Source organism: Prorops nasuta, unplaced genomic scaffold (assembly GCF_024137725.1).
Source record: "Prorops nasuta isolate Cenicafe-Biocafe unplaced genomic scaffold, Cenicafe_Pnas_1.2 PNAS00024, whole genome shotgun sequence".
In the NCBI taxonomy this organism is placed as follows: domain Eukaryota; kingdom Metazoa; phylum Arthropoda; class Insecta; order Hymenoptera; family Bethylidae; genus Prorops; species Prorops nasuta.
The window spans coordinates 3089752-3108611 of record NW_027116821.1 but is presented as its reverse complement, the minus strand read 5'-3'; the positions used below and the strand labels follow the sequence as shown (position 1 = coordinate 3108611).

The following is an 18860-nucleotide window of genomic DNA, read 5'->3' as shown; positions in this document are numbered from 1 at the left end:
TAAACTTTTAACACTATCAAATTATTTGTTTATGCACAGTTAAAAATTAGTAATTTCTGTCTCGTTAAAAAAATTCGTAAAAAAGTATCTAAACTTTCAAGAATTTACAACAGGGTCACCCCTGAAGCAGAAATTGGTTGTGTGATAATTTTTACACCGAGAAAATGAGATTTGATGGTGTTTATGCGTCCTCGTTTGCCCTAGTGTTCACTCGCTGATATAACACCAGATAAATTCATATGGTTCAGTGTGAGAAAATACATAAATGCACGTGAGAGCTCGAAAACCAAACAGTTCCCCACGCTCTTCTTATTCAGCTCTTTCCATATCTAAATCTGCCCCTTTTTATTTTCAATTTACGCAAACCTTTTCGCACATCTATATTTTTTCATATTGAAAATTCTCTCGCTTATTTCAACTCATTTTTCATCCCCTTTTCAACGTTTCGTCGTCCCAAAGACGAAGACTTTTGAACCTTGAGTCTGTGATTTTTTTTTAATACAGTTCGGAATCACCAGAATCATCGAGATCTTCGATGGTCATCAGCTACAACAACCAGACGTGGTATTTATTATAATCGCGTACAACGATGGATTTATGGGGCTTGTCAGGATTCTCGTTTAAACCCGTCAATAAATTACAATCACCCACTAAATCATCTTGATTGTAGCATTGCTATATATATATATATATATATATGTACAGAGGTCAGCGATCCTTCGATCACTTTTTAGCGTGATATTTCTTCGCATGCATTTAACGAGAGAATTCAAAAAACCCTTTTCCAACCTTGCAATTATATTCTGATTTAGAAATTTATGAACATTCGTGGAAATTCCTTTTCTAACTTTGCTGTTATTTGTTTAGAATTAAAAAAAAATATCGTGTAATTTTGTTGAAAGAAATTGATTACAGAGGGAAGCAATTATTTATTTAGAAATTTCAGAGGAAGAATATCGTATTAATTCGTGGATAAATAAAAATATATAGACGTGCGAATAGTATTCAGACTGTTTACAGAGTTTCAAGAAGTTTCTGTCGAAGAGAGAAGCGAGAAAAACCTGGATGGGTTAGGGTGTTAGGGAGGGGGTTATTCGGAGGGTTATAGCTCTCAGCCCATTTCACCAGACGTTTTCCTCCCACCCCTTCCAATCTTCGTCAATTCACCACCACCAACATACGCGTTTCCAATTTCATTCGCAAGAAAATGTTTTTCTCGCAACGGAAAAGTCGCGAGGATCGCTCGGTGACCACCACCACGTGCGACTTTGCCGGATTTTTTTGGAAAAGGGTCACCGACCAATTGGATTATATACATATCTATATATAATGATCCTGACGAAATTCCACTTTTATTAAATATAATTAAAATTCCAAATTATGTTTAGTTTCTTATTTATGTTGTTTATAATTTATCTTGTCGATTGAACTGATTGTTTTTTAATCTTTTAATTTGTTACTCAAACTAATTCATTAAATTTACTATATGTATATATTTATACGATCAAAATTTACTTGCTTTTTGTTATTTTTAGAGTAATATTAAAATCGATACTTCGTATACTGCAATAATTCTATTTCATTTTCTTGAATTAATTTAATACGCAATAAGAGAAATCTTGTTGCATTAGTGATTTAAAAATATTTTTAAGAATTATAATTATAATATCTCCCTTTATTTAAATTTTCTGTAAATTTTTTATTAATCTATTGATTTTTATCACTCCCACCTGTTTTCTCGTTTTTAAATTGACCCCAAAAATTGCCTCGCTCTCCTCGTTATTTCATCGAGAAAATTTCCAGCATTTTCATATTTTCCACATGTGACGTCATTCCTAATTGTAAAAAGACATTTATACTATATAATTTTTTTGCACGATAATTCTGGTGGAATATTATAAAAGCCAGAATCAATCACTGAAAATGTGTATAATCATCATGAAGGATTCGTTTTATCATGTTTAATTGTTTACTTTCACTATCAGTTGCTTAATTGAATACAAAATGGATATATAATTGGAGAACATTTGTTTGATACGAAATTCTGCAATTTTCGAGCTGATCAAAGTGTTTCGTTTTCTCAGAATAAATAGGGGAACTCGAAGCTGATTATCTTTTGCACTATAATTTGGGTTCATTCTAGTGGAATATTATACAAGGCAGAAAATCGATAACTAAAAATGTCTAAAATCATTAGAACGTTTCGTGTTATCATTTTTAATTCTTTACTTCCACTATCAGTTGCTTAATTAAAGACCAAATGGATGTGTAATTGGAGAACATTCGTTTGACAGGAAATTCTGTATTTTTCGAGCTGATGAAAGTGTTTCGTTTTCTCAGAATAGACAGGGGAACTCTAAGCTGTGTATCGGGGTTATTGGTAAGGGTTGGAATCCCGTTGACCCCCATTTTGGAGGGAGCCTTAATCACCATTGACCGCTTTCCCGGCAAATTCTACCCGCCACCTTTTCCAATCTTCCGCATCTGCATCCACAATGGGGGACCACTTCACTCTCAAAGCGCAACTCGAGTGTTGCCCGAAGTTGCATCGGTCTCCGAGGACAATTTATTCCACAGTCGCAGTCGTCCGGACTGTAAATGTCACAGAAATTTCCTCTTCCCCTCGAATCCCATCCAAAACTCCCTGCAAAAAGTTCTTGACAAAAAAAATAAAATACGCGATAATTTAGTGTGTGTGTGTGTGTGTGTGTGTGAGAGAGAGAGAGAGGGAGAGACAATTTTTAACCAGGATTATTGTTTTTCGACTTTATTGGAGAAAAAATAGTCTAGTGTTGGAGCTGAACACACTATTTTCTTTTTTTTAATTATATCTTATAGAATCATGTGTTTAATTGCATAATTAATACTTTCAAAAAGAAGTTAATTTTTTATTGTATTTTTTAATTAAAATTTCTATTTGGATATTTTTGGGGTAGCTGATTACGAATCAGAGTTTAAATTTCAGAATGGCAACGAAGACCTTGAAAATAAATAATATACTTGTTTGTATATTAAAATTCTTTCATAATATATTCTAGAAAAAAAAAACATAATTAATTTAAAAATTCGTGATTGGCCTGGTATCTTCAAAAATCATAGAAAAACTACACTGCACATATATTTCTTATAAATTAAAGTCACAGAGAGTAATAATCCAGAACACAAAAAAAGTGATACATTCCACCACACACACAGACGCAGAAAGGTTTAAGTTCGCAAACTTTCGAAGAAGCACCTCGTAAATCACAAAAATTTGCATATTTTGATCAGACCCATCGCAGTCTCAAAACTTTCGCATGGACGCAATTAATTCGAGGCCATTGCAAGATTTCATCGCGTGCAAAAATGGAGTCTGGGGACAGGATTAAGCATCGGGAGAAATTTGATCCGATAAAAAGGGATGTTTTCTTTTGTTGAGAGTAGGAGGGGGGAGGAGGGTAGAATGTGGACAGAAACATTGACCAATAGAGGCAAAGTACGTATCTCACCCAGGGGACTCTCGAATTTGCTTAAAGATTTAACATCGACCTTTCTCACCCCCTCCACACTCCCTTCACGAGAACTTCAACCCTCAAATTTTCCCTCTGACCTTCGTTTCACTCAAGAAACCGTCGGATCTATCTCTCTATTTGGCTCCCCCTCCATTGTGCTACGACACGTTTTGGAAGAATACAAATTGGAAGGAACGAAGGAAGCAGGAAGGTTTTTACTCGGTAGTTTTCCAACTTATCTTTGATAAAATCTGAGAAAATCTTCCTTTCCATACTCGGCTTCCTAATATCGGAAAAAGAGAGGGGGACTGATTCTTATGGGTGATTAAGGAAGATAAAGTTTTTCCTGGATTCGTGGCGAGGAGCGTAGGAATCATTGCCTCGTAAAAAAGAAAATCCTCGGACCTTCCACGTGGAATTCCTAGGGTGAAATATGACGTCATAACTTGCGTTGGGCCTAGAACTTGGTTTTTCGTTGAGAGAGAGAGTGGTGGTAAGGATATGTCTGTATGTGTACGAGGGAAACAAAGCTGGGACGAGATGAGTTGGAAAAATTTGTATCGAGTTCTCTGAGCATTGGGAGGAATCAAATTGAATCGACCGGATTTTTCTGCCTTTTCTTACGCGAGAATTTCCATTTGGCTCGTAAAAAGGAAAATCCTCGGACTTTCCACGTGGAATTCCCAGGGTGAAATATAACGTCATACCTTGCGTTGGGCCTAGAACTTGGTGTTTCGTTGATATAGTGGTGGTAAGGATATGCCTGTACGTGTACGAGGGAAACAAAGCTGGGATGAAATGAGTTGGGAAAATTTGTATCGAGTTCTCTGAGCATTGGAAGGAATCAAAGTGAATCGACCGGATTTTTCTGTTTTTTCTTACGCGAGAATTTCCATGAGCGTAGGAATCATTGCGTCGTAAAAAAGAAAATCCTCGGATGTTCCAGGTAGAATTCTCCGAGTAAAATATAAAACCGTATCGTGCATCGTGTCTGGAAGACTTCATTCTTGGCGAAAAAACACAGACAAGTAGTAATGAGGGAAATAAATCTGGTGGGAAATGAGCCGAGGAAATTTTTATATCGAGTTGTCTCAGCATTGGTAAGGATCGAATTTTTATTTTGTATTATTTATATCAATTAATCTCTGCATTTCAAGCCTTTGAGGATTATTAGCGAGATACAGAGTCGCTTACGTCACATTAAATATATAAATACTTGTGCAACCATGAAGCATGACTAGCGTTAAATAAATTGCATTTTATCCCCTAATGGACACACAGGGTTCAAAAGATCCCTAGCTAATTTCATGGTTGTACATTATGTAAGGTCTAAATTCCAAATCGAAATATGTGGCACACTAATTTTCATAATAACAAGAATAATCCATTTTAATTCCATGAGAACATTGATTTTTAATCTTATTTTGTATAAGGTTCACTGAATTCTTTCTGACAACGATTTAATTATTAAAAGGTACAAGGAAAACGAATCAATTTAATTCCTAATAACTCGAGCATTCTACGAACATTCGTCAGTACGTCCCAAGAACATCCACACGTACATTAGACATATTTTAGACACTTCGAGTTTCGATAGAACAAAACGTGTCTATATTCCACAAAAACTTGAAGATATTCTCGAACGTCTGAACCTCCGGTCCACTTAAAAATAGAATTCACTCGACAGATTGATTTTGGTCTCATTTTTCTTACGCAAGAATTTTTACCATCGTCCTTGTAACATCGTCGATCTTCGGGAACCGGAAGTACGTTGAGAGTCGAGGAAGAAAGGCAAGTTTTTTTGTCCTTCCAATGAAATCAATTTGACATTAGAATTGCGAGAACTCGTGATTGGCCAGGGGGAAAGTTCTCGTGACTGTGGGAGCTGTGTGTGGAAAAGCGGAATGCATTGAGATGGATGGGCCGAGCTGGCAAATCATCTTTTTACCATTTCCCAGGCTGGCCGGGGCCGGGGATTCCTACCTACGTGAACGGCAAAATAATTTCGTGATCGATCGTCTCTCTCTTCCGCCGGCACACGGCGTACATCCAAGTATCGCTGATGGCAGGAAAATGGGAGAAGAAAAAAATTCACCCCCTCCCCCCCTACTACCTCTGTGCGAAAAAGGCTCTTGCATAATGGTGTAATTTCTCGACTTTCCTTCATTTAATTATGCATGCTTATCTTGGCAAGAATCTATAGCTTCTTGAAAATTATGCTGTAGTGCGTTCTTTGTTAAGAGGTCTCTTTTTTTAGCATGGTGTGCTTTACTTACAAATAAGTGGAAGGTATCTCGATACAGGTAGACTTAAGGGGATAGTATCGCTACACTCGTGCACTCTCGGGAAAAGTGCATCCACTGTGGAATATCTCTCCTTCGTGGACTGTCCATGGAAGAAAAAATCAATAGTTAAAGCTTCGTTGAATTTACATTTTTTTATATTAGGTTGTAACAGATTTTTTCCGTTGTTTATTAACCTCTTTCGTGTCAGTGACGTCATATGGTTCGAAAACTCAGATTGCGTGGTGTCAATACCGTGGAGAGGGTTAACGCCGAAAATTTCAGTAGTATAACTCAATAACGAGTCAGACTATAACGTTAGATTTTCCGAATTTGCGAAATTCGTTTCGAAAATTAGAGTCTGGATAAAATTTGTTGGATAGTGGAGGGGTTCGCTAAGGCAATCATGCCTTCGAGAGAAATTAGCTGGATTCGCGTTGGAGCTAGGTTCTCCCACTCAACTTTTTCAAGCCCTGCAGTTGCTTCTTTCTCGTATATCTAGCGATTCCCAAAAGACCCTTCGCAGTTTCTCTGGCAAGCATCTACTTGGAATTAGAGGACCACCCTGTGATAATGATCCCTGAGGTATATCTTTTTTTCATCTGTAAAAAAGAATTTTTCCACCCACTCTCAAAAAGACCGTTTCTCACAATTTCTCTCAATGAACATTATTCGTCCATTTTCTAATTATTTAATCGATATTATTTCCTCTTACGCAAAAGCTCCTTGCAGGATCTCGTTGGGACTCTGCAGGCTCGCCGGGCTATTTTATAACGTCGGAAGCTTTTTTAAAGCTGGCAGAAACAAATGGCGGGAAATGGCAGCGTAAAATTTCATGTAGTGTCCGTGGGTGTAGAAAAGGCCACGCGTAGGTTGAAATGCCGCGTTCATCACTGCTCTTTTCCGACGTAATCTTCAATTAACCGGAAGTGGCTTCAAGGATCACTTGTCCCAATGACGAGAAAACTTATATCGGCCGTAAATCACCTTGATGTAATCCTCTGTCTCTCTCTCTCGTTTTATAAAAATTGTGTAATAAAATAAAAAATCCCTTAAAAGTGCCAAGAATGAAATTAAATTACTGCTGTACATTCTCAAGTTATTCTAATTAAGTAAAAGCATGTATTTGCATCCAGCATAATAGTACAGGTGGATGATGAACGGGTCTGGAAGGAAAAATGTAACGGTGTATCTGTGTAACGGCCTGTACTTTGCGTTAACAGAGAAAAAAATGTTTAATAGTGTCGAGCTAGTAGTCGTTATTTAAATATCTCAGACAGACAATTCTATTTGTCCAGTCGTAAAGTTGCACGGTTTGAAAAAAGAGTGATCGTAGAAAAATATGAACGAGACAGACGTTTGGAATAACGTCCGCTAACAAGTAATGCCTTTTAGTCGCGCTAGCAACGTTCACCTTCGATATACGAAGCTGAAACTAACGGACAGGCGCTGCTGTACCAGGGCCGAATAGCTCGGTGGGGGCATAAAAGCACTTCGATATTAATGGTGAGATTGGCTGGTACGGATAGAGTTATTTTACTGTATATTCTTAAATAAATAATATTCTATAATGTTGCATAGCGAAACATGTTTTTTTATCAATTTTTGACATCATGAAATTACATCACAGTTTTAGCTTAGCAGGCATTGCAAAAATTATGCAAATATTAGTGAAAATTCAATTTTTAATGATTTATCAAGCAAAGGAATAATTATTAGGGTAGCAAGACTTTTATCCATCTTTCGTCCATTTTTGCAGTGTGCTAAGCACAGTTTGCTTGGCTAAAATTGCAAAAAATTTAATTGCAAGAGGTAGAAATTTGTGAAAAAATGGAAGAAGATTTTACTGCCCATTTTTTCTTTTTACATTCGATATAGAGAATTAAAAATGTAGAATTTGTCAATTGTTTCAATGATTTATCACTAGTTTCAAGTTGTAAGAATGAGATTAATTCTATTCCTCATCGTTTTTGCAACAATTCGAGTAAGAACAAAATAAATTCCATTGAAATCTATTCAAATTGGAAAATAAATTATTTGCAATTGAACGTTATTCGAAAGTTGTTTGTTATTTATTTTAGGTCTTGGTCGATGCGCCCCAAATGCTCCCACTCAACTATACAGCCCTGGTTCGGAGACTCGTGTTGTGTCAACTAACTTTGTCTGCTACTTTCTACCTTCTTTCACTTGTCAACATTGAAAAAAGTGGCAAAAAATAAGCATGTCTATTATTTATAAAAAAAAAGAGTGAATAACTCAGCCTTTCAATAATTTTACTGCTTTTTATGAAATTTACATTTCCAGTTAGATAGTTGAATTTATGGAACCACAGTAATTTGATATTATATTTTTCTGTACTTACATTCTTAAAAAGCAGTTGAATTTTGATCGAATGTTGAGCTGACCAAAATTTCCCAGGAAAAAGTACAGAGCAAAGACAACTTGCACAAAAATTATTGAAGGGTTGAAAAACTGGATTAGTGGAATTATGCGAGTTAAGTTGAAGTTTAATCCGATGAAGCGAAGCGTTGGTTGGTCTCTTAATGGAGCTGTCAAGCACAAACCTCCACGTAGTTGGCCTTTATGCAATTATTTAGACTACCCCCCCCCCCCCCCACTCTTCCACTTGGGCCTCGACAACCTCCACTTCCGCCATTACTCCTCCCGTCTTCCGGCAACGTTGACAGTCTTCCGCATACTGAAAATTTTCTACGATCGCTGCTTATCGTCCCCCCTGATCGGAAGCTTATCGGGGGAACGATCGACTAACAAGGGAGGACCACTGTTCTTTGCCCAACGACCAATATAATTCTTTCGAATCGTAAAAAGCATCGATCGAAAATGGTTGCAATATTTTCAGTTCGTGTCGGAACAGAAAAAAGTGATTGCTATTGAAAATAGGATTTAATGGGAAAAGGAAATTCGCTTTATTGCGGGGTCTTGAGTGAAATCGATTCATGTGTGTCGATATATAGGCATGTGGGGCACTTGTAAACCGGATGTGGCAAGAATGGTCAATTTAACCAGTCGAATGCTACATGGCCCTTTATTTACCCATCGTGGACTGACTCTCTAGAATTTTACAGCACTTCTACTAGCATACACATAGTATATATACTATACGTATCTATATACACCCTACTGAATAATAGAAACAGCGATTTTATACGCGTGCATGTGTGCGAGAGCGTAGCGCGCAGACACACCTGCGTCTCTTTGGAGTGCAGCAAACTTTACGAGAGATATCCATCAAGATTGAAATTCAGCCGTTGGCTAGCGATCGCTTTTAAAATTTCAACCAACCCTGTTTTTCATCCACTATTTTTAACGCCTGCTTTTTTATCCCCCGGCTCCGTTCTTATTTATCGAGCAAAATTTCGCGCCTGTAACGTTCGATTCGTGCACGAAAATCTCGTGAAAATAATCGTGGGATCTGCTAGTTGCACGCTTGGCTGGCACGCGCTTGGTTTTTCTACTAGCGGTGCAAAGTGATTTTCCCTATGTAAGGCCAGACGTAAGAAGAGGCGAAGGAGGAAAATGGAGCAGCCTCTGCGTAGCTCGAAGCGAAGCCTCTAATTGACCTCTTTTGAGAGAAGCAGACCGGAAATAAAAGGACAAGCCGAAGAGGGTTGGTCTTTCGCCATTCTACAAACGATTTCATATCGATTGCCATGCAAGCGTGACTCGAGAGATCGTTCAGAAGAAGATTGGCTGCTTTTTATTTAAATTCACTGACAACGACACTCGTGCCACTTTTCATTGACTCTTACTACTCTCTTTGCTGTGCTAAACCGAGAACTTTAATTTATATAACGCATTAATATTATACTATGTAGAAACGTGGGCGTTGCCCTTGTACAATAATGCACAATCTGTATGTTCTCTCTCGCTCTTTCTAATAATAACAATAACAATAATAATCGATCCATATCTCACCCTCGTTTAATTATATATAATTACTTGTAACAAACCATGCATATTCCCCAGTTAAAAGCGACAAAATCGTTCAAAAACGAAATCAATTTATTTCTCAAAGTGAAAACCAATTTTCCACGTTTGTCCTCGAAAGTGCTCTTGAAATTTCCCCGCAGAAAGGTATATGGTACTAATGGAATTAGTTTTTTGTAGTAATCGTAAATTAACGTTAAGTAGCACGGGATGGAAAATGCGGAGGTTAAGAGAAGAAATAATATCCCTGGCGATTTTATCGGGGGACTTTGGTCGTGTCAGTAGTAGAAACCAGCGGCAAGGCAGACGGATCTATCTGGCTACTTATTCATGAAACACTCCGATGGAAAACGACGAACGCCGGAGCATAACAGTTTTTCCATTGAACTCGCTAATAATGAAATCCTGCTCCCATTCCCAATCCTGAAATGGCTTTTTTGCTTCTTGCATCGTTGAAAGCTTGATATTTCTCCACTTTCTATTTTCCAGCTTTTAGCATTGCCTCAGTGCAGCAGCAATTTTCGATTCCTCCGTAGAAATAGGAATGCTTTGTGACGTAATGATCATTGCAATAATAGCTTCGTAGTAAATTCGTTCATTGAACAGTAGAGCGAGTACGTGTGTGGGCAGACGTGCACGTGTAAAATGTGTATGTTGAGTTTTCAGGATAGGTTGGGGGGGGGGGGAGAGGGGCGAGGTCAGGTCGATGAGAAAGAGGGGTGGGAGACCTTGACTCACTGGCCGAGGTATCTGCGCATGCTTCTCCCCCTCCCCTCCCCTCTCCTCTTTTCCTGGGTAGTACACCCCACTACCACTTCGATACCCTGTCTGAGCAGAACGAAACGTTACTACTACCATTCTACTATTACTACACGATAACCCACGCGCCATAGCTTGCATACTCACCACTCGTCCTCCTACGCGACCAATTAACAAATACGTCACGTCAAAGTGCAAAGCCTTCTTCTCACACTCGAACGTTTCCTCACCCCTACATCCAACCTTTCTTATTACATTAGAATATTAATCATAATATACTTTTATCTTATTTCTTCCTTTTATTATCTGCATCCTTCATCTTAGATTTTTTCTTAACCGCTAATATATATGTGATTCCACAGAAATTATTATTTAAATTGTTACGTAATTTATAGAGTCATTTAAAATTGATCAAAATCACAAGAATTAGTATAATTATTTTTAAATACTGAATAATAAAGAAAGAATTTATCCAAGCTTTGAAAGAAAATAACATATCATACAAATGTTTAAAATATTGTAAATAGTAATTGATTCGAATCGAGCACTGTCACTTAACTTAAATTTTATGTACAAAGTAATAGCAATTGAAATTGGTGTAATAATAAATGTCTACTTAGAACTGCTTTTTGCCAAGGGTATACACATTTGTAAAAGATTATCTTAGGTTCGAAGTAAATGTCCGTACAGGGTTCTGGTAGACGACGTTAAACTTAAACCTTTAAATAACACATTCGAGCAATGAGCTTTAGACGTCGTGACTCTAGAAAGTCCCTAAAGATAGTTTGACAGAGCTAGACGAATTAACAATTTTTTATTTAATTGATTAAATCGTAGACAAATTTCCAAGCTATTTAAAAACTTCCAAGTACTTTATACTGTATATTTTAATTATTAGCTATAATAATAATTAAAATGTATTTTTTTTAAATGGTATACCTTGTAAACTAAACCGAAGAAATCGTATGACATTATTGATTTTTAAACAGTAATAATTCATTAACCCACCATCGATATATAAAAATTCATTAAATAAACATCTCACAAAACTAACATTTTTGTATTTTAAGCGTAGTTTATTCAAGAAGATAACTTCAGTGTTGACAAAACTCTACTGAAATTGTGGTATACTTTAAAAATATAAGAGGTATAGGCAAAACTTTTATTGTAATTATGAAATTTTAAATATTATTATACACACTGGACATACAAATAACAGTTTCTGTGGAAACTGGAAATACTCGATTTTATCTCGACCTTTCTTTCTCTCAATATTTCCCCTCTCTATCTTTCTTTTTATCTCTCTATAATATATATGTTTCACTTTATCTATATGCCCCTTCCCCTTTTTTATCTCTTATCCTCCTTAAATGATTGATTCGAGTAAAAGCTTGTTAAATTTGTATCAGTCAGAAAGAAAGTTCGAGAATTCCGTCGTGTCTCGTGAAAGAGACAAGAACGTATAATACTAATCTATAAGGTAGATTAAAAACAAACAGATATTCTTATAAAAGGGGAGAAATCGAACTTCGATTTGGCCTCAATAATGGAGGAGAATAATGTTGCCATATCGTGAGATTTTTTCCTCCCAACCACGTCTGGTAGGCTATCAATGAGCTGTTATGGTGAGGAGAAAAATATCCCACAATATGGCTACCTTGCTGACAAGTAGAGTAGCATATGGTTGGGGGCGGGTAGACTGGTTTAAGTAGAGCGCCTAAACATCTAGTCAGACCAATAATTGCAATATGACGAAAGAAGAAGAAAACAATTTTTAAATCTAAGGAACTAATCTAAATTCTCAAAATAGGTCTTTAAATAGTTCAAGCACCAATCGCAAACTTGCCTCATCCTTCAATAATAACGAATCATTCATCTTTTGCACAAAGATAACAGCTTATCGAACCTTGCTTCCCTTTATGCTTTCGTGTCTTTGAAACTCATAAAATTTGTTTTTGGATCTTATAAGGGAAATTGTGAGCAGCAGCTTAGAATAATCACTCTCAAAAAATCTTTTCTATATAGAAAAATAAAAAACTTAATTTCTTTTATTTAATTGACATATTTTATAAACAAGATAAATTTATGAATACACTCGTCAGGATAATTGATCAGGTTTTAAAAAAGTAAAAACCAAAACAATCTCAAAAAGCTCGCGTACATCCCTAGACCATGATATTCCTCAGGCCAATTCTTCGGTTTCTATTCGGGAGAATGCGAAAGACACATCTTGGGAAGGTTACACAATCGACAAAGAGAAACTTGGAGCGTTTCCTGCCGACGACGCAAAGGCCAAGTGTCATGGCTTTACCCTTGTGCATTGATTACGTCACATTCACTCGCACACCCACGCGAGGCGACGAGCTTTGAACGTAAAAGGTCTCTGAATAGGGGGATCAGCTGCTAACCCCCGCTTGTTTACCGTCGACAATCGATATTACCAGAAAAACCCCATGAAGAAACGTGAAAATCTGTAGGATGAACGTTACAAAGAAAAGAACTAGCATGACTACAAAAACAACTAATTTTCTTAAAATCGTTTATTTGTTTCTGGTTCGAACATTTGTCACGTGAAACTTTTATGTGTGTATGATTTTTTTAATAGTTTAATCCTAGTAATTAGGTACATGCACACATACACTAACGTAATAATAGTATATAACGAGAATTTATATTTGTTTATACTGCAAATACAAAAGTTTTCTTTTAACACAATTATTGGTATTTAATTTGCACATATCTTGAGGTGTGATGTTTTCATTATAAATTTTATAATGAAAACTTCGTCATTGTTTGAAATATTATTCATTTGGATAATTATGTTTGTTAGTGTGTTATAATAAAATTTTTAAAAAGAAGTATACTACTGTTAAGTTTAGAAATACCAAACTGAAAACCAACCAAACTTCAAAGTTTTATATCACTGGTTCAGAAATTGTGTTACAGAAAGGTCTAGTTGGTTTTATTCGAAATTATATTACTGAAGATCTTTCGAATAGTATGTGCTTGGTATAAGTTAACATTTCTTAACTTTTGAATTGGATAAATTTTTACAATAAAATCCTGGAATATTTATCCATTTTAAAAATGTGTTCATAATTAAAGCAAATACTCGTATAAATATTAATAGACTTGGCCACGTGTAATTTGCTTGTACTACTTAGCACAAAGTTTTGTTGAATGACTTGCATAATAATAAATTTTGAAGATTTTTCAAATACCTTTCAATTTAAAATTTAAAATGAACCATAAAGTTTATTAGTAACAAAGTTATACTAATTTTAATGTACATTGTGTTCAAATTATATAATTTATAAAGAAACAATAAAATGAAAAATGTATAATATACATAATTACAATTTTATATTTATTTGTGTTAAAATAATTCTTTTGATTTGCAGTTTAAAAAAAATCTGTCAGATATAGCAATAATTTACTGATAGACAGAGCTAATAGTATGTATATATACATCACTACCAGATCACTACATATTCCCATCTTCCTTTCGTTGCATTATTGGTATGCACAGAGGGCGAATATGAAAACACATGTTCTCCTTGTGTTTACATTCGGAAGATCACGCAATTGGCACATAAATTTTGTAGCTGACTTCTCCAGTAAGTTAAATTTACTTCCGAATAACTGTGGTACGTTTAGTGATGAATACAGTGAGCCTTTTCATCCATCACAAGTTTGCAGAGGTGAAGAGAAAATATTTAGGGAAAATTAGATTTTTTTCATGTTTTCAAATTATAATAGAGAGCAATGCATAATAGCGATACGATAAATTTAAGGCTTTAAGCTCTACCCTGAAGTTAAAAAAAATTGTAAACCAGTACTGGTTTACTAAAAGCTTTTACAAAAATTTTAGAACTGAAATATGCCTTTTCCTAGCATTTTTTAAAAGTCAAGTGCCAACGTATTTATTTGCTCCCCTAAAAATTTGATTTTATTTTTATTGCAAATAAAAATGTGATAACTACAATCACTTGCATTAGAAATACTTTTAAATTTAGGTGTAATTTTCTCAAACATATTTATTGTACTAAAGAACCACTGCTTCGTTAATCTCGTTCTTTTTGTTCATTAATTCATTTCACTTTTTCAATTGTCTGTTGTAGAAATTTCCATGATGTGAACTCACAAGGATCACAAATGTTCAGCAAAGCATTCCGACCTCGTCCAGATTGGTTTCCCCAGTCCCCTATAGATGTCTTGTAAGTATTAAAGGTTAAAAAGAGTGAGGATAGAAATGAATGCTCTATAAGAATCCAGATAGAATTGAAAAGAATAAGAGATTGTAAACTAAAGATTTATGACTATCCACTTGTAACTATTTGTTTAACGACAAATTTTTACAACTCATTAGAGACTGCAAAATACTTATTTTTATTACTTATTCATTTAAATCTTGCTAAATTTTAAGTAGGAAAATAGATAAAATTTTGAAAAAACTAGTGAGTGAAAATTAAAGCATGGAATGTTATTTTCATTCTAAAATATGATCAGGTGATCTATTTCAAATAATAAATTCACTATTTCGATGATGATACTTTTACTTTCTTCACTTAAGTATTTTGAACTTTGTAAAAATAGAAAAGGATAGATGTGGTAGCATGTTATTTTCAAAACCAAGAAGAGGGTAGTAGAATATTTCAAGGAGAACAATTCACTGTTTTATTAAGAAATTTAGTCAGTTTGTTTAAATATGTCGAATATTACAAAAAATAGAAATGTATAAGTAATAAAATAGTACATTTTCAAAACGAGAGGATAAGGATGATTTATTTAAACAAAACAAATATTAATTGAGCTTTTCCTCCACTAAAATATCTCCAATATCGCAAAAAATAGAAAAGTATTAGTTATACAGTATTGTATTTTCAAAACAAGAGAGGATGGATGATCTATTTGAATAAAGGCGAAGAATCCAAAATTTTAATATTGAAACATTTCCTCATATCAAGTATATCTCGAACTTTTAAAAAAATAGAAAGGTATTAGTTATAAACTGTTCTATTTTCAAAATAAGAGGGGATTGGGGTGATTTATTTCAAGGAAAACAATCTATATTCTTATCGAAATGGCGCTATGTTGGTATATATACGTATACTCGCACCATACATATACAAGTAATAGTATAAGGAGAACGAGTCAATGTATAAGCATACGAAAAATTTCTTTAAAAAATGGCAAAATATACAGGCGTGTAGCACTGATAATATGTATCTTCACACTACTACACATTCTCACCTCAATGCTACTGTGAGTTATGCACAGAGCGAATAGCGAAAATACCAGTAATCGTAGCACCACTGGCCTACGGCTAGTTTAAAATAATGAACATTATAAAAAAATTCTCCGGCGTTAAAATGTTAAATCAAGTAACATGGTAGTTTTACGACGGCGAGTAATTATGAAGAAAGTCGTGCGAACCTACTAACTACTATTACACCGAGTTATATCGCCTTAAGCAAAAAAAAATTGCAATTTAATTTTCATCCTAACTGTACATTCAAATAGAATATAGCTGAACGTCTTATCACGATTTATGCGATGCTTTTAAATGAGACCAAGAATGATTGAATCGGTTTAGGGAGTCTTCGAGCAAAATGCGGTTTGCATTTTTTAATAATTTTTTTTTTAAATTGAGAATTTGTTCGACAATAAAATTTAGGAAAATCTATTCGATCTCTCATTATCTCACATTTGTAAAACGTATCTTCTGTCCTTTAACTGTCCCCACTATTCAGCAAAATCGAACATTGGCCAACCTATTTGTAGTAGCTATGGGTTTAAACGAGGTCATAATGGACTATTAATGTTTTCCGTATAATAAACAATTTGATCAATTAATTATTATGAAACACATATACCTTTCTAATGAATAATATTATTGTGTAGATAGAAACATTTATATTTGTATATGCTTTGGTGTGTATTCAGTGGGGGTAGTACACATTGTGTGTGTGAGTATATAGTGGCTATATAGGTGTTTCACACGTGCAACCGTTAGCAATAGTAAACAGTGGTCATAAAAATTTATCTTCATTTCTATACTTAATAACAAAACGTAAATTTTGAGAATTAATTAACAAGGAAATTGAGAGATTTTAACCTGCATGTAAGCTCGTAAAAAAATAATTTGTTGCGAATCGAGGTTAGACAGTTTGTTATGAGCAGGTTTAATAGTTTATAATAATAAAGGATGGATGTCAAAATTACAAACTCCCTAAATATAATTATTTGGAAAATTAAACAGTGTACACAAAAAATGTACAATAACTTAGAAGTTTTAAACACCTATTAAATGTATTTTTTTATTGACCTTGGGTTGAGTGTTGAAGGTCATTTATAGTTCACATTCAGTTTTTCAAATAAAACCCCCTATTTGTATCGTATATTGAGCGTGTTATAGTTTACATCAAAAACTTTCCAAACCACTATTGAGTTTACCATTTCATCCAGTAGTTCACTAGATATTACAATTTGAAGTTGTAAGTAGGTGAGAGACCATGCATGAGTATGCACAAAGCTCATGCACGTACACTACTTCAGCCAGACGTAACGTATGCACAATTTCAAATCGAAATATCAAGTAACGTAGTGTATCAAATGATAAATTCAACAAAAGTATTTTAGAAAGCCATTTATATAAGCTACAATAATTATAAAAAATTAAGGTTAACATTTAAAAAACCCCAGGTGTCCTTCATTTGACCTTTAACATCTAAAACACGGTTAAACCTCGGTTATTTTTGATAAATTGTTAAAAGTATTGCAAAAATTATTCAATAAACTTTTTTTTCTAAAACCCTTGGTTCCCGAATTATTTAAGGAGATCCAGAATCTTTACACGTCCTAAATATATATTTTATCTAATAATAATTATTAGATTTAATATACGTATATACAAAAATGTTGACCTTTTCTCTGTCTACACTGTATATGTATATTTAATTATTCTAATTATACTCTGCACAGCGAGAGAGAGAGAGAGAGAGAGAAAACATCAATAATTTTTGTCCAGTTTTAATTGGTCGATGTGCAGATCGCCTCTGATTGCTTACATAATAGCTATATAACCTTGATGACTGGCAAACTAGGATAATTTAATAGCGAGGAGTTAGTTTACCTGCGCGAAAAGTAATGCCCTTTTGCTGGATAAGGTACAACAAATATAGTATTGGGATCGACCTAAAAAAGCATTTTTATGTAAAAAAAATATAGTGAAGATAATTTGGTAATCCTATACAAAATTCCAACAAAAAGTATTATTGTAAAATAAAGTCAATAATTTTGTAATATAAATAGAATTGATATGTAATCTGATATGAGCAAGTAATTTCACTTATTGAATTAATAAGTTAATCATTATTTTCAGCATTGTAAAAACTAAAAACAGAACTTACAGTTAGGTCCCAAAGTCTAGAAGTAATACATAGAAGAAAATTATTGAGATATTTACATTTTTTATTTAATTCAATTAAATATGAAGCAATTTCACTTTTGTAACAAATAATAGGAACATTTATATCCTTCAATATTTTTTTACTTAATTCTTCTAAATCTTTTAAAAGCTATATTTATTTTAGAGCTTAATTTTAGTTTTCAAAGTTTTTATTAACATAATTTTAATAAAGCTTTTCAAATTTGGATCATTGTGTTTTCTATGTTAGTAATTCAACATTTTCTATTGAATTTATTTGTGGTCTAGCTTGGAATGTATTATCCAATTTCAAATCTTTTTAATATTAGAAATAATTGCTGATTTATTAACTTAACAAAAGAAATTACTTGCATATAGATTTCTTTTTAATTATTTTTCACATCACAGAATTATTTTAGATTAAAATGTTAATTTTGTAATTATCCTTTTCATTAGGATTTTTATAGATCTAACTTACTTATTTATTTTTTACACGAAAGTATAGTTTGAAGAAAATATCTTAAAAATTGCAAAAAGTAATAAAGTATGAGGCAGGGCTAGGAAATTGGTGCAACTTCTTATCGATTTTGAAATAATCATTATCCCCACCAATCGATATCTGACTTCAGTATCTACTACGCTTCTTACCAAAGAGTCACGTGGATTCAGATAACAATTGGTGGTGGGGGTAATGCTTCGAAAATCGATGAAAACTTAGCCCCTACTCTGGATTAAGACATAACGTGGTATTTTTAAGAAAAAAAAGGGGCGAGAGTTAGTTTCAAGACAAACAATTAATTACTTCATTAATAATGTTAATTACTTAGCTTAAAAATTTGAAACTTTGTTAAAAATCGAAAAGGATAAGTCAGAGCTGAAAGCAAAATATAAGTTTTTATCGAATTTGGAAGAATTATCTGCACCAATTGCTCGAAAGGGAATTAATAAGCT

The 18860-nt window shown here is 34.1% G+C and overlaps 1 protein-coding gene across 1 annotated transcript in view; it reads left to right on the top strand.

Annotated features, from left to right (window-relative positions):
- Window positions 1-18860, top strand: part of Hs3st-A (Heparan sulfate 3-O sulfotransferase-A) — a 49761-nt gene that overhangs the window by 12746 nt on the left and 18155 nt on the right. The window contains exon 2 of the mRNA XM_066740706.1: window positions 14602-14697. Coding sequence (XP_066596803.1) covers window positions 14636-14697 — 62 coding nt within the window. The 5' untranslated portion in view covers window positions 14602-14635. The remainder of the gene's footprint in view (window positions 1-14601; window positions 14698-18860) is intronic.